The following is a 15,672-nucleotide window of genomic DNA, read 5'->3' on the forward strand; positions in this document are numbered from 1 at the left end:
GGACACCACTAGTGTGACAGTTCTCCAACCTTACTCTGTACTACTGATCATAAGCCTTTGGGATCTACCACTCAGGTAGTTCCCAATCCATCCGACCATCCACTCATCCAACCCACTTTGCTTGAGTTTGCCTATAAGGATATCGTGAGTGAAAAGTGAGGTGGACAAACAAGAATTTTGCTTGCTTCCCTGAGTATGGACTGCTCTCCACTTCCTTCTCACTTCACAGCTTGATACCTGCTCTTCGCTGGGGGGATGGATAGAGGATCTCCTTTCTGTTGGCTGCTCCTGTATTAGATTTTCTAATACTTCTCAGCCTTTCTAGTTTGTCTTGTAGCTCTGCTACCAGGCTGGGCAGGTGATCCACCTGGTCATATCTGATGCCGCTGCCCATCACTGGTCCAATTCACCGACAGGCTCAGGCATTAGCTACATCCCGAAGCCTGGGGTGGCTACATAGGGTTTTTGCGTGTTATTTGGGACTTCAGTCTGAGTCACCGCCTCTTTTTTGGTGAGTTTAGGGGACTCAGTTCTCTGCTGAGTGGGCACCACACATTTCAGTTCTCTCAGAAACTGCAACGACCAGAAACTGAAAAAACTGCCTGCGCTGCAGAGCCCTTCCCGCTCCATGTCCTGTTCGCTCGCGCTCCCTGGAGCCGCTTAAAAATCGCCGACGCTGCCCCGGGTAGAGCTCCCTCCGTGCCCGAGGGGCTGCCGAGAGCTGCGGGTGGGGCTTGGGGCTGTCGCTCCGGTATCCTCGAACTTGGAAATGCTGTGGAGGGCAGCAGGTTACAAAGTCCTCCTGAGGTTATTCCGTACGATGATCTCCTTCCTGTTTTCTACTTTGCATCGCCATTTCGAGGTGAAACCCTCACACAAGGTCCCGACTGTAAGATTCAGACTCGTACTGAGCCCCTCTCCGTTACTACGGCCCGTATACCATCCCCACCCGTCGCTTTAAATGCCCTCCCACTGCCCCGCTCATCTCCCAGCCAATGGCTGTGCCGTTTCCTCTGACGGACGGGCAAGACAACCAATGGAAGCCATCCAAGATGAGCGCTGACGCGAGTCGTTTTAAGCTTCCCTCCCTCTGGGAGGCAGGCCGACCAGGCGGGACTTATAGCGGGTGAGCTGTGTTCGATAGGCTGCTAGTTATGATGGGCAGCCAAACAGGCCAATGGCCGGGCGGGGCGGGGCGGGGCGGCCGGCTCTACCCACGGCGCGGTTGGAACGCGGCTGTGGATCTGAGTTGTTGAGTGCCACCATGTTCCAGGACGCTGAGGCCGAACCGGCCAAGCCTAGCTCCAGGTGAGGTGTCGGGGGATGCTCAGCGGGGCAGGGGAAGAGTCGTGCGGCGGCGTGGAGTCCTCGGCAGGGCTTTTTACGGGCGCGGGAGGTGCGGACTCCGGCTGAGCGCTGTGAGGGGGAGAGGAGGACGGGTCGGGGATGTAGGCTCTGGCCGAGGAGATGGAGTTTCCCCTGAGGGGCTTCAACGCAGCGGGCGGCAGCGCGGCCCCATCCCTCCCGTACCGCCGGATAGAAGCCAGCGCGCGGCTGGTGCCTTCGCCGTGCCTCAGTATACTTATCCTGGGCCCTGGGGCCTGGGCGGGGAGTGGCCGTGCTGTGTTCCCGTCGGTGCTGCCTCGGGCTGAGGCCGCGCTCGGGGCACACGGGGGGAGCCCCAGAGCCGGGCGGGGCACCCGCGAGTGCCGCACCCGGCCGGACCCCAGAGCTCCTGCAGGGATTGTGGCGCGGGGAGAAGGGCCCAGCGCTGGGGAGCACCTTCTCCCGCTGTGTTTCTACTCGCGGGGAGCGAGGGGCCCCAGCTACTCTCTGTGAAGCTGTGAGGGGGAGGGTTCACCGCAGAAGCAGATGTCGGCTTGTTTTCGCCCTAAGAAGTTGAAGCATATTGCTTTCTTTGGAGGAGGGCAGATACCCTGAATACCGCAGGGCGTGAGTGCAGTGATTAATCCGTCTGCAAGGCTGTCGCGTGCGGGAAGGATGAAGGATTTTGGAAGTGTCTAAGAATGCTTTAAGTTTCCCCGCACTCCAGTCGCTCCAATCTGTGACCTGGTTTGAGAAGACTTTTGAGGGTGCTCTGTGATGGTGTTGTCTCTGAGAAGTGTGTGTTCTCATAGTAGTTTTGAGACCACATTTAACCCATAAATTGAGTTTCCGGGCAGACCACTGCAACGTGTTAGTTCACAGCGAGGAAAGGTGGTCTTTCAACTTGCACCCCGTTGCCTTGTCGGGGTGTGTTGGTCGTGCCTGAGAGCAGGCTGGAGCCACTCACAGCTCTGTACCAGTGCCCGTGGCAGCACCGCAGGAACTTCCTTTAGCGGGTTTGCAGCGTGGTCTCTGAGGCGTTTACTATATTGACTCATGGCCTGTGCCATCAAGGGCAAAAGTACGTGGTCTAAAGACACAGCTTATTCTGTTCGTTCTCTGAACAAAACTTTATTTAGTGAGAATGCAAATCTTTTTGCACTTCTTGGTATGTAGAAGTTCCTCTAATTAAAACTAAACCTAATTCCAAATCCCTGCAGCAGCCAACACCAGCTGTGGAAGTGGGAAAAGAAGTCTTCCTAGTGTGAAAATCTTGCCTAGAAAATTATAAAGAAGTATTTGCATTTTGAAACTTCATGATGCAGGGGTATTACTGTTAGAAATAAATGATGCTAAGAAGCTTTTAAGTGACAGCTTTTACTTAATTATCCAGTGAAATGTGATCCTGTAAATGTCTACAGTGATAGAGCAAGCAACTAGTTTGCTGAATTAGCTGCCTAGTTTTATTTTATTAAACATCAGCAATGACACTTTGTATTTTTAACGAAGTTTTGCTTTTTCAGAATAAAACACAGAACTGTATGTCTAAGAGCTTCTAAAAGCAAAGCAGGACAGAGTTGTATCATTCCGCTGTTGTGCGCTATAAAGATGCATTGTATTAACATACTCTCGATTCATTCTCTATATGAGCAACAACTGCAAGGAGCTGACAATGGTAAATTTAACCATCTTGGAAATGGAACTCATGTTCCTCTACTCCCATTGGGGCCACTGTGGAGTATCTTGGAGCTTTCAGATTAAGAGCATGGCTACATAACAGAGCTTGCTGTTTGTATGTGAGTGAGCTGTTTGATGAGCCGTGAGTCTCTATTGATCCCATAGCAGGAGCACCCCACAACTTCTGGTCTTGTTTTAGAGCCTGCGGTTCCAAACCTCAACCCTTGCTTTCTGCTAGTCTCTTATGTATACTGCAGCTCTTATCTACTGTATTAGAACAGTCTGAAAACTGGTAAAGCTTCTGTGTTTAACTTTCAGGCAGGATTTAAAAAAAAAAAAAATGTAGAGGGCATCTTGAAGTAATGAATAAGCCTTCCATAGGTTGGCTGAAAGGGTTAATGAGAAAAGAGCATTTAAATTCAAGTGTGTTAGAATGTAGGGGATAAAAAAAAAGATCAGAAGAACTAATTAAAATTCTTCAAATCTACCAGAAGAGAACATCGCAATTAATAGGGGTAGGGCCTTTTAAACTTGCGGAATAGGGCACTTGATTTAGCTGGTTTAGAGTTCACAAACTTCTGGTCTGCTGGAGGGGAGGGAGAGAAAGGCATATTTAGATTTTGTAGAAGACAAAGCGTTGGTTTTTTGTGCTTTGAAAGAATAAAACAACACCTTCCCAAAGGAAGAAAGACTCAATATACCTGGCTACAAGAAACAAAAATGTCTCAATATAAACTAGCATAATACTGATGTAAACTAAAATACTTCATAGTATAAACTAAAGTTACTATACAGTATATGTTAAATTTCTGTATACTCTGTTGAAGCAGCTCATCTTGGCTTGCTGAGTTTAGCATGCTGTTTTCCTTTGATAGGATTTACAGGTGAAATCTGCTTTTCTTACTTGATGTGAGGGCCTGCTCTTCTCACTACTCTAGAACTGAGTGAGTGGTAGTACAGGGTGGCCAGCAGTGCTCTAGAGGCTACACAGCAAGAAAACAGCTTTGCAGTCTCCCACGTATTTGTTTGGAGGGAATGAGTGCAAAGTCCTGTCCTCTTTGTTGGCATCAGCTGACAGACTTTGTTGCTGTACTTCAAGGTTATTTTTGGTAATTCCTGTGAATGACTTAGTTATCTGACTTTGTATTAGTTTGAATTTTATTAACCTGGTGTCACTGCCATTTGAAAGTTTACGTAATGCTTGGAAGGTTCCCATCATTTTGAAGTTCTTGAAATTGAGGTAAATCCGCTTTGTGTGTGAAAAATCAAGACATTATTTTGTGTGATGCTGGCAGAAAAGGTGATTTCCACCTTGTAAGCACCACCAGTGATGCTATGGTTAATTTGTTCAACAGTAGGTTTTTCATATATATACTAAGCTGATAATAAGAGGACAGTATAAGATTAATCAGTGTTGCATTTATTTTGAGGAAGTTTCTTTACTGAATTATCAAGACTTTTAATCTTAAAATGTTTTTTTCTTTAGAATTTATTTCTGCAATAGCTCTTCAAACCCATTGCAGGAATGAGAAGTAATTTGATTCTTATGACTGGCTATTTTTCTTAAACAAAAAAAATTCTGAATGTAGTTACTTTATTATTTCCTCCTATGCTTGTATGCCTGTGTTAAGCAAACAGCATGGTAAATTGAGTGAATCTGAGGTGTAAGAGATTCCAGCTGTATAAACATCTTTTTATTTCCTTTCAGTCTCTTTGCTGGTATACTTAGTGTAGTTGGAATGCAACAAAGAGTAAATGCAGTTTAAAAATAGCTGAAAAGAACGGTAAAGTCAAAAATCATTTCAATTATGTGAGAGGAGTCCATCTTAACAGAGACCCCTTCCCAAACTACTTTAGAGTAGAGTTCCCTTTTCCTTCAGTCTCCCCACTTTAAATACTTAAACTGTCTCATGGGTTCTGGACCGCTGTGAATTATTTAAATGCATAATTTACTTATACAATATTGCTTTAATAGTGGCTTTAAGTCTTCTAAAATATGTGGAGAGCACAGAGGTTAGTTGGATCTGTAGTCTGTTGAACACTAAATTGTAAATAAATAAGCTTTGTGTGATCTAACCTGTGCTTTGGACAAGGAGTTGGCTTGTCTACTGAAATTCTAGTTACTCATTAAGCTAAAGGCATTTATTAAATCCACAGTCATACTAAGGATTAAAATATTGAAATTGGCCTGCAAAGACAGTCCCTCTGAGGCTGTACTGTTTATATAAACTATTCCCATACTAAAAGAGGAACTTTTTTCTGCTTCCCCAAAGGCCTAAAACTGCTTTCTGCATCTTGAGATCTGAAATGCACACAAAGCTCATTTTCTGACAGAGCAGCCAAATATCTCTACTTCTGTGAAATTAAATCTTAACCTGGAGTAGATCTTGGCACCAAGAGGAACCTCACTTTATGCTAGGCGTAGCTCACCTGTAATGACATGCTGCTGTTGCAGGGCTAGGGAGAGGAGGAGTTGTAATAATTCACTGACATTTGAATTGTGTTTAGGTAGGTTGGGATCAAGATCTTGCAATTTATAACTGTTCTTTTGGCTTTAAAAGCAAAGGTTACTTTAGGTTCCAGATCCAGGGTTCAGATTAGAATTTGTATAATTGAGCTACTACGTTTTTTCAGGTGCTATGACTGTGGGTAATTGGTAGATGTAACTGTAAAAATTATTTTTGATACAGAATCCCAGAATCATTAAGGTTGGAAAAGCTCTCCTGAGATCTCAGGAGTTCAACCTTTGCCTGCATGTCAACTAGACCAGAGCATTAAGTGCCATGTTCAGTCATTTCATTAACACCTCCAGGGATGGTGACTCTACCACTGCCCTGGGCAGCCCATTCCAGTGTTTAACAACCCTTACTGTGAATAAATTCTTCCTGATGTCCGGTGTGCCCTCCCCTGGCATAACCGTTTCCTCTTGTCCTGTCCCTGTTCCCTGGGCGCAGAGCCCAAACCCCTCTTGGCTGCCCCCTCCTGTCAGGGAGTTGTGCAGAGCCAGGAGGTCCCCTCTGAGCCTCCTTTTCTCCAGGCTGAGCCTCCCCTGCTTCTGCAGCTGCTCCTCATCAGACTTGTTCTCCAGCTCCATACTCTTCTATGGATATGCTCCAGCCACTTAAATCCATCTTTCTTGTCTTGAGGGCCCAAAACTGCCCCCACAATTTGAGGTGCTTCACCAGTGCACAGCAGAGGTTACTGTACTGGTCCTGGTGGCCACATTGGTCCTGGTACAGGCCTGCTTACATACCTGGGTACACCCAGCTCATGTTCAGCCACTGTCAACCAGCACCCCCAGGTCCTTTTTTTTTTTTTTTGCTGAACTACTTTCTAGCCATATTTAGGTATTCATCTATTTCCTGTGCTTTTCCTGTTAATTTTCCAATTAATGTCACTGATTCTATTCTCAAATAGAATAGTTTGGTTCCTTTTTGGGGCAGGACCTGTAGTCTGTTGAACAAGACCTAGTCATTAAGTATGGAATTACTACTGAAGAACAAGCATGATTTTGGGTAAATTTTCAAGAATTCAGATGAATTCTGTTGTAAGCTCTAATTTTTCTTCAGATCCATTTGATATCCTCTGGTGTAAAGCTTTTGTTTTAGTGGATTTGCAGCTTGACCACTAAAGAATTGGCTTTTCGGTATTCTGTTTCTCTATTCTACAACAGCTATTATGAAAACTGATGGTTGAGACTAGCAAATTTTTTAGTAGTTGTGAAATGTCTGCCTTTATTTAAAAGTCAGTGGGTTTGAATTGTATCACAGTTTCAAAGTTCGTATGTGCAGTTTAGCAGAAATACTGATTCTCTAATGGTTATTTTAAAAATCCTAACCATCATATGGCTTGTCTTAATCTCTGTTGTTTCTGGAACACCACAGATAGCCATTTGTATAGGTGGCAGTGTTTGGATCACTCCATATTATCATAGATACCTTAATGATGAAGTTGACTGACCAGGAGATTGGCAATACTTGTGCTGAACTTAAGGATATTAAAACAGCTCTTGAAAAGTAGTTACTTCATGGATATAGCAGAATTACCTAAAGTAAATTAAAATCAGGATAATTACATATAAGGAGAGAATGGGAAGGGGACATCAAGTATGTTGAATGCTATAAATTTTAAAAGAACTTTCATATCTTGTTTCTCATTCTGTGACATAGGGTATTGAAGCCCCCAGGCGGAGATTCTAGCAATCTCTTTGGGAGTACAGAAGAAGTATCTTCTTCAAGCAGGCCACACCGGATGGCATCCAATATCTTTGGAGCATCAGAACAACCTCAGAACATTCCAAAAAGAACAAACCCTCCAGGTAAAAGCTGCCCCCTCTTTCTGTGTGACTTGGCTCTGAATTGCAGTATAGAATGGTTTTGTGTTCCTAAACTGGAATGCTGGGATCTGTCTTTTTATGTTGCATTTTTATATCCTGAGTAGGTTTGAACAGCAAATCACTTCAGATGTCTGAATATTTGAATATTTCAGTGATCTGCATGTTCACAGACTTTTTAGCACATCATTTAAGTCTTAATTCTTTCCAAATTGATGTTTTAAGAAATGATGAAAGGAAACAGCTTCTGTTGTAGAGCTGCATCAGCAGTTAGCTCAGTTTGAGACCCGCAGGTGAATTGTAACAAAGGATTTCAACTAGGCAAATATGACAAAATCCCTAGACAGCAGGGTTGTAGAAGTCCTTGAATTATTTATTTTAATTTTTTTTTTTTTAATATAGTGTCATAAAACTAATCTAGAAAAAAAGTCTTAACAACTTCCTTGCAGGAGGAAAAGAAAGTGGCATTTTTGAGGACTCTAGTTCTGCTCAGCCTCGTCCACGCATGAATCCACCTGGTGGGAAGACAAGCGATATCTTTGGGTCTCCTGTCTCTCCTAGCATTGTGCGAGCACACCCAAACAAACCCAAGGTATTTGTACTTCTATTGCTGTCAGATCAAGAGGCCAGCAGTTCCAGGGTACTGTCATGCTCTGACACACACGTGTGCTCTCCCTGAGAACTGAACTGAATGTGCATGGAGTGACTTTGAGTTAGACAGTTACTCCCAAAGTCTCTTTGATAGCTTGTTATTTTGGGTGTACCAGATCTCTGCAGTTTGTTGTAAAAGTATTAATTAGACTGTGCTGTCAGGGACAAAAAAAAAAAAAAAAAAAAAAAAAAAAAAAAAGAGAGAGAGAAAGTCTTTGATCTTTCTTGTAAATGAGGTACAGCTGAAGCTCTTGACGGAATTGGATAGGAAGGAGATATTTCCCCTTATTCTAAAGTTTGGCAGATGTGATCTTGATGCACACTTGGGAAGTTGGTGAGCTACAGTTGTAAACCTTTGTGAGGCCTGGCTGTGCACTTTAACTCTTAAATACATATATCTGCAGCCATCTTGAAAGCACTTCAGCACATTAGGCTTAAGTGATCAACAGTGAAAAAGTGAACTTGAGATCAGTGGTGTCAGGCCCAGCAGGTACTTGATTTATGCAAGATAGACAAAAGTATCTCTTAGTATAGTGTTACAGTTGTCACACATAGGTTATACATTTGAGTTTTGATCTCAAAGCTGGGATGTGTAATAAATGCTTGTAGTTATGACCACATCTGGGTTTGAAAAAAGTAGGATATGTTACCAGTTTTTATATTTAAGTGCCCTTTATGCGGATTTACAACCTGCTGCCTTACTTTAAGTAAATACCAATAAGTGAGTATCTGTTATGGTGATAATGTTTTTGGTGTGTCAAAGAGCATAAAAATTTAACATTCTATGAAACTGATGTGGTTTAGGAATGGTATTCCCCAGTTTAGTGTTCCCACTGAAACACTCCAAAACATGCAGCACTTACGCTCTCCTCCCCCTTCCCCCTGCAGCTGGGGAGGGAAATTGGAGGTAAAAGGTAAAAATCATGGACAGGAACAATTTACTGGAAATAGCAATGAGATAAGAACAGTAAGAGCAACAAAATTAATAAGAGGGTACAAGAAGGATGAACAGTTCACATGTGAGTGCTCATCATGCTCAGCCACCACTGCCAGCCAGAAGGGACCTCTTCCCCCCACACCCTGCACATGATGTGGTATAGAATAAGCTCTGGGTCCTGGCCGTGCCCTCCTTGGCTACTGCAAAAATTAACCCCAATTCTGGCTGGAACCAGGACAGGAATTGTCATTGTCCTGAAAACAGTCTAGTTTTTTCTGTAAGCTTAGGAAGAGAGGATCGGTCCAATTTAACTTTCTTGCCTTTGTTTTTTTCCCCTTAAATTTAAGGTGTTGGTAGAGTGCTTTCTTTTTATACGTGTTCAGAATAGTATCTGGGGCCATATGAAATGACAAGGAGGAAAAATAAGATTGGGAGCTAGGTTTTGGCAGGAGTAGTGCTGTTGGTGTAGGAGAGGGCTTTGCTTTGTTTATCTGTATCCCTTTATTGGGACGGTCACTCTTTCTTTTTAGTTACTTTTTTAGAAATGTAACTTTAATTCCCATGAATTTCTGACTAAATAGAAGACACCATTGTGGAAATTATGTCATTAATTAGAGCATTGGAATTGTGGGAGATACTGAGATGGAAAGAAGACAGAATGTTTACAAAAACTACTTGTAAGTTGAGTTTCATGGGTGGGAAAACACACTTCTCTGAAGTGTGACTGTGTATTTCCAACAGTCAATTCAGATTGTTGGGGAAATGATCCTTAAATGTTTTGATTATCCCCTGACTGTTGGGATACTTGCTGAAGACAAGAATTGCTGCGTGCAAATAGGGTCATCAAGGGCTGCCTGTATTGTAAGTGTGTACCAACTTCTCCTGTGTGATAGCTGATGCTTGACAGGAATGGTAATTCCTGATGTTAAAATCAATGAATCCTTAAGGTTGGAGAAGGCCTCTAAAATTGAGTCTGGAAGTTAACCCACCACTGCTGTGCTTACCATTTTGATGATCTAATGTAGCCTCTTCATCCATGTTTCAATGAATTGTCTGAGATCTACACCTTGCCATAATAGAGATTTGTGCCCCTAATTTTGGGATTCTGTAGAAGTGGAGGGGATGAAGGGCTGCACACAGCTTGCTTTTATTTGATCAGTGATCTATAAACTTAAAAATGAAGTGAAACTTCCAGAAGGATTTTGTGACAGACTTGCTGTTTGAGAATAATAATACATTAAGATAGTTTCTAATTTCTTTGCAGGATCACATTGTCTTGAAAGAAGAGGAAATACCAAAGAAGCTAGAAGGTCAGCAAGAGAAATTACTTTCTTTGTTCTCTTTGGGAAGATAAGCTCTGAGGAAGTTTCTTGTGCTTCTGCTTAAACACTATCCTTAGACTCATGTTTTTAGGATAATGTGACTGAAAAGTTTAGTCAGAAATCTAATTGCTTGTCTCAGGGAAATGGTTCTCTTCTGCTTATCGAGGTTAACACAGGTGTGGGTTGTGATACTCTGTGTCTGTGTGTTTAGACTTTGCTTGATACTGTGGGTGTACATACAGATATGTATGGACTCTGTACATGGCAAAACATCAGGTTAACTCTTCCTCTTGCCATCTCCTTCAAATGGCTAATTTTGGCCTTCTGTAGTTGTAAATAATAAACAGTTGACTGACAAAATGTATTATTGGTCAGCTAATTGTTAAAGAATGGTGGAAATCCTGCTTTCAAGCTCAGTATAATAGTGTTGATTGGTACATTGTATCTCTTAATTGCCTGCGAATGCCAAAATAATTCTGAAGGTGTATTGCTCAGTCTTCATATCCTTGTTGGAAAGATTGCTGAAGGAAGAAAGGAATTGTTGTGAAAAGTGAAATTCTTTTCTTAGCACATACTTCCTTTGGGAAAAATGAACAAGTAATGAGAAATCTTGGTGTGCTGTAAATGGGAGATGTCATAAATAATGCAGCTGAAGAGATGAGGCACTTTGTGCACTACAGAATAGTGAGTCATCTGATGATCTAATCTGTTTTCTTTAATGCACCTACAGAAAATATCAAGCCACACCTGGAAGATGGAGGCGAGAAAAAAGCTCTGGGCAAAGAGAAGCAATGCAAAGAACCAGAACCCAAGATAGACAATCATGAACCTCGACTAGGGCCAAGGCCACGCTCGCACAACAAAGTCCTCAATCCACCAGGGGGAAAATCCAGCATTGCATTCTATTAGGGTCATCGTGTCACTGTCACTAATGGAGAAACTCTTGTCTCTGGTGGTGAGGTCAGTCTATACACTATTGCTTGGGAATAGATTCTTAGGCAGATGGATGAAGGTTATGTTAGAGTGCGTAGCAAGGATAACCTGGTGATTTGGGGAGGAAGGGCTGGGGAGGGAATGGGTGCCTTGTGGAAGATGTGAGTATTGGGTGGGTGGCAGAGCCGGACATTAGTGTAACTTTGTGAAAAATCAGTGCTACTTAGTGGTGAGTTCCTCAGACTGTTAGGTTCTTAGCTAGCTTATGGCTCAGTATGCTCTTGTGGAATCAAGCTTATCCATACAGTCAACATGTCAGACATTGTGATTGGGAAGGGGCCTGGAAGTCACACCTGAAGATTCTGAAGTACAGCAGGCAGGCTTGGCTTTCCCCTAGGCAATGGGAAGCAACTTCACAGTGCGAGCTGACTTGCAGTCATGTGAATATAAATATGTTCCACTGGAACAAGTAGTGCTGCTGTGGTTAAGAGTGTCTTCAGTCATTGCTTTTTTTTCTCCTTTCTTGCTTGCAGCACTTGATTGCTAATACAAGGACAAAATATGCTTCAAGTTTCTTTTATACTCACAAACCATCATATGTTTGTAAAGATTGTGGTCTTCCCCTCCCCAGGTATTCAGGTCTTTTGGATGCCTTTAGTAATTTGTTGATTATTGTGACTAGCTCTTCACACGTGGCAGTCCAACATGCTGTTTCATGTAGGTGCTTCTAGTTAAGTGCTTGTATGTTTTCTGGTAAAGATGTGGGTGCAAACAATAGCTTTTTGGTATTCTTTGAACAGAGGCAACTAGGAAGTTTACAGTTACCATGGAGAATATGATGAGGTGTCAGCCAGGTCATTCTGACCCAGCTTGTGTTGAAAGGGCTTAGCTTCAGCAAAGGTTTTAACTTGGCTCCCCATGGAAACTAGGACTGTTCTCCTGTCTCCACCACAGTGAATTTTTTGTTGGTACTGCCTGTGCTGAGTCTGTTAGTGAATTCTCCTGTCATCAGCCTTACCTTTGCCTTTGACTGTGATTTTTGTTGGTAAGGTTGGGAGAACTATGTGAGTTCTCCCCAGTCTAGAGCTGTAGTTGATTTTGCTGCAGATTACCTTAGCTGGAAAAACAAAGCCAGCACAAACAGAAGGTTTGTATTACTAAAATCTGTCATAAATCATGTTTGGAAGATGTGCTTGTTTTACATAGATGGTTTTGCAAGAGGGTTTGTTCTCTGAATGGATTTTATTATCATATTCAGAGCTTTGATAGATGAATGTTAACTCCAGGTGCTTACTGTTAAATATATTGAATACTGACCTTTATCAAAACAGGAGTTGTTCAGGTACACCAAAGAACAAGTGGCCTTATTGTGTATATTCACTGCTGTTCTAGCCCATGTTCCCTGGGAACTGCTGCCATTGAGATGGGATACTGGGCCAGGTGCTAAACCTCTCTGTGATTGTAATGCTTCCTAAACCAGTTCCCTTGTGTCAACAGCAGTGGGTGACTGCTTTAAGACTTAGTTGCCTTTTCGAATAGTGAAACATGTGGAGCAGTGCTAGGATAGAAACAGCTATGGAAAGTAGGGATTTAAATGCCTTTGTACCTTTCAGATTGGTTTGGAGCTGCCTGTTAATTTCCCCCCAGGAAAACAAGGCAGTAGCTAAAACTGCAACCCTGGAATGAACTTATGTATGTTACTTCCAAACTTGTATTTCTTAGCAGCTCTTCCTGAGCCTGTGCTCCCCAGCCTCGGGCTGAGTCTCAGACACATTAGCTATTTCAGTTCCTTGTTCCAGTACTTGACGGGAAGCTGTCATGTAGAAAAGTCAACCAGAGGCTGCTTCCTACATTGCAGGCTCTGGTGTAGCTGATGCTATTTGCAATACAAAGCATTTGGCATCTTTTAGTAGCTGATGTACATTGGCTTCAGTGCCTGTCTTTTAAAGAGCCACTTCTAACTAGGCCTTAAATTAGTTAAACTATGTTAATTTTCTTGCATGTCTTTCTTTGGAATCTAAACAACGTTTTCAACTTTTTCAAGTAAGATTGATCTTAGCATTTCTCTGGGACAGAAGGGGATTGGAAATCAAATGACAGAACATGCAGTTATCAATAAACCTCTGTATTTTGTTACTTCATTGTGTGCTGTAGATGCCTGCTTTTATAAATTGGTCGGTACTCTGTTTCACCATAGATACACTGGTAAATGTTATGGTCTGAAATGGGAAAAATTGCACATATATTTTCAGGCCTTCTGGACGTGGGACTGTACTCAAGAGCTGTGACATACTGCCCAAGGCTGCCTGTGATACCTGTTGTCCCTTGGGAGGTGTAGGATGCTAGCCAGAGCTAAACTTATTGCCTTTTTGTGGGCAACATTCCATGATGTTCTGTACCACAATGGGATTCTGTTATGTTCTTCAGCAATATTGTAAATAGAATTAAATATTCAAATATTTTAAATATTTAAGGCTATTTGTAGAAAAACATAGAAATTCCCCTTGAGCAGGGGATATTCTTTATGTGGCAAAGTCATACCCTCACTTTTGTGTTTCTAGTGAGTGCATAAAACACCCTTCATGTGCCAGACTGCCTTGGCTGACAGAGGAGGGAACTGCAGCTAATGACACTGCAGTTCTGGATGAGCTGGACACAGTGGCCTCTCAGCTAGGATGTTGTGCATCTGCGACATTCATCCATGAACTTCCAGGCTGTGATGCTCTCAGAGCCTTTTGGCCAGCCCTCACTCCTAACAGTGACTTCTGTGTTTGGCCACTTACAGTTCAGAACTCTCCTCTGAAATGTGTACAGTTTGGGTGCGATCTGCATAGTGTGGGAATGGGGCAATGTCCTTGATAGATAGCACATTAGCAATGAAGGACTGTCTTTCCTTTGAGCTGTAGCCAACAGCAGACTGCAGTATAGCTCAACTTTGCAACTGTGTGTGTTGCCTCATTGCTTTCCCCTAAACTACTGGTTTGTAGCTAAACACTTGGGATAGAATGTTATCTGAATTGCTGTTTCAGTCTGGGAAGAAAAATAATGGTGTCTATAGTGAGTTTAGTGTAGGAAGTGGTTAAAGAAGAACTTGCATGCTTTCATGAGTCATGTGTGGTTCTAGGCATATCTGCTTAGTCCCTAAACATGTCACCGTCTCTGTCCTGTATAAGACCTCAGGGATCTAGTGAACAGCCCAGCTGCAGTGTCATCCCTCCTGATCTCCATGTGTGCCAGTTAACCCAGATCATGCATGTTTTTTCCTGTGAAGACTGCTGGCTACTGTGCAAAACCTTTTAAACAAGCACTGTCTGATACTGTCCATCTTTTGCATCACTGCATCACACTCTGCATTGCACTCTCAATGAGCAAGATTAATGTCCTCTCTGTTGGTGTTTTAAGCAGCATTACTGTGAGTTTTTGAATTATTTATACAGGCTAATCAGACTTGGAATATCCAAAGTACATTCTTCAGGCTTGTCTAGTGGGAGAAGATATGTAAAGCAGAGACAATTATTTAAGCACTAAAATGAGTAACTGCTGTAGTATGTTCCCTGGAAGCTTGTCAGAGTTACTTAAGTACAATATGATCACACTGGTGTGTGGATGTCCAAGTGTCTTGGCTACCTGGGTGGTTGTGTGATGGAGCTGGCCACCCAGGGATTTGTTCAAGCCCTTGATGTGTCTCCTGTTGAATTTCAGCTTGAAGCTCTGCTGAAACCGTGTTGCTTCCCTTTGGAAAAAGTGATGGATTAAATGTCATTGAGGCTGGAATTTTCCATTGTTTCCTAAGGAGCAAAGATGGGTTACAGCATCCTGGCTGGGGAGAGACTTGGTCACATGTAAGCTGTTTCTGACATTACTGATTATTGGCTGTGCAAGAAGTGGATTGGGTAACAATTCATTGCTGGCCAAAAACTGGTACCCAGAAGTCTCCCAGCAGGCTAAGCTGGCTGCCTAGGCTGTACCCAGTCACTCCTCCCTTTGAACATAGTTGGTGAGGGGGAAGAAGCAGATTTAAATTACTGGGCTAAATTAGCAGCCCTAATTTTTGTAGTTTTATCTTGCTTCTGGGAATGAAGACAGTCTCATCTTGAACTGACGTTCCCTTTCTTTGGAGTTCCTTATATTGCTATCAGGACAACCTCTTCTTCCTCAGGCAGGTCAAAATACTCTCCATAGCCAGCAGGAATGCAGTCATTTGCTTTACTCACCAGCCTCTCTAGGTCCAGCTGCCTTCCAGTTGTGGTGTCTCTTACCCACTGCTTTCTTCCTCCCTCCCTACATATATGGGTATTTGAAATAGTAGCTGTGCTGCCTTTGGCTTTTCCATGACCCCTCCCTCTGCTGTTGCTTGAGTGTGTGCTAGGTGCCACTTAAGCCAAAACCACAAACCACTCTGTGTCCAGGTATATCAGAAGCACAAAGGTCTGTTGAAGTAATGGGAACTTAACATTATGCCAGGTTCTTCATGAAGTTAATAAAGATGATGG

The 15,672-nt window shown here is 42.9% G+C and overlaps 1 protein-coding gene across 1 annotated transcript; it reads left to right on the forward strand.

Annotated features, from left to right (window-relative positions):
- Positions 1-1,173: 1,173 nt before the first annotated feature.
- JPT2 (Jupiter microtubule associated homolog 2) lies at positions 1,174-13,320 on the forward strand. The gene is made up of 5 exons (XM_056503303.1): positions 1,174-1,308; positions 7,173-7,321; positions 7,786-7,928; positions 10,189-10,234; positions 10,977-13,320. The coding sequence occupies exons 1-5, from the start codon at positions 1,178-1,180 to the stop codon at positions 11,153-11,155; spliced, it is 648 nt and encodes a 215-aa protein (XP_056359278.1). The 5' UTR covers positions 1,174-1,177; the 3' UTR covers positions 11,156-13,320.
- Positions 13,321-15,672: the final 2,352 nt, after the last annotated feature.

Source organism: Oenanthe melanoleuca, chromosome 14, assembly GCF_029582105.1.
Source record: "Oenanthe melanoleuca isolate GR-GAL-2019-014 chromosome 14, OMel1.0, whole genome shotgun sequence".
In the NCBI taxonomy this organism is placed as follows: domain Eukaryota; kingdom Metazoa; phylum Chordata; class Aves; order Passeriformes; family Muscicapidae; genus Oenanthe; species Oenanthe melanoleuca.

Excerpts from the sequence above, each read along its gene's own strand:
- JPT2 (XM_056503303.1), top strand. The coding sequence starts at position 1,178 with ATGGCCGGGCGGGGCGGGGCGGGGCGGCCGGCTCTACCCACGGCGCGG. Across the intron at positions 7,929-10,188 it reads CACACCCAAACAAACCCAAG|GATCACATTGTCTTGAAAGA; the intron begins GTATTTGTACTT and ends ATTTCTTTGCAG. Across the intron at positions 10,235-10,976 it reads AATACCAAAGAAGCTAGAAG|AAAATATCAAGCCACACCTG; the intron begins GTCAGCAAGAGA and ends ATGCACCTACAG.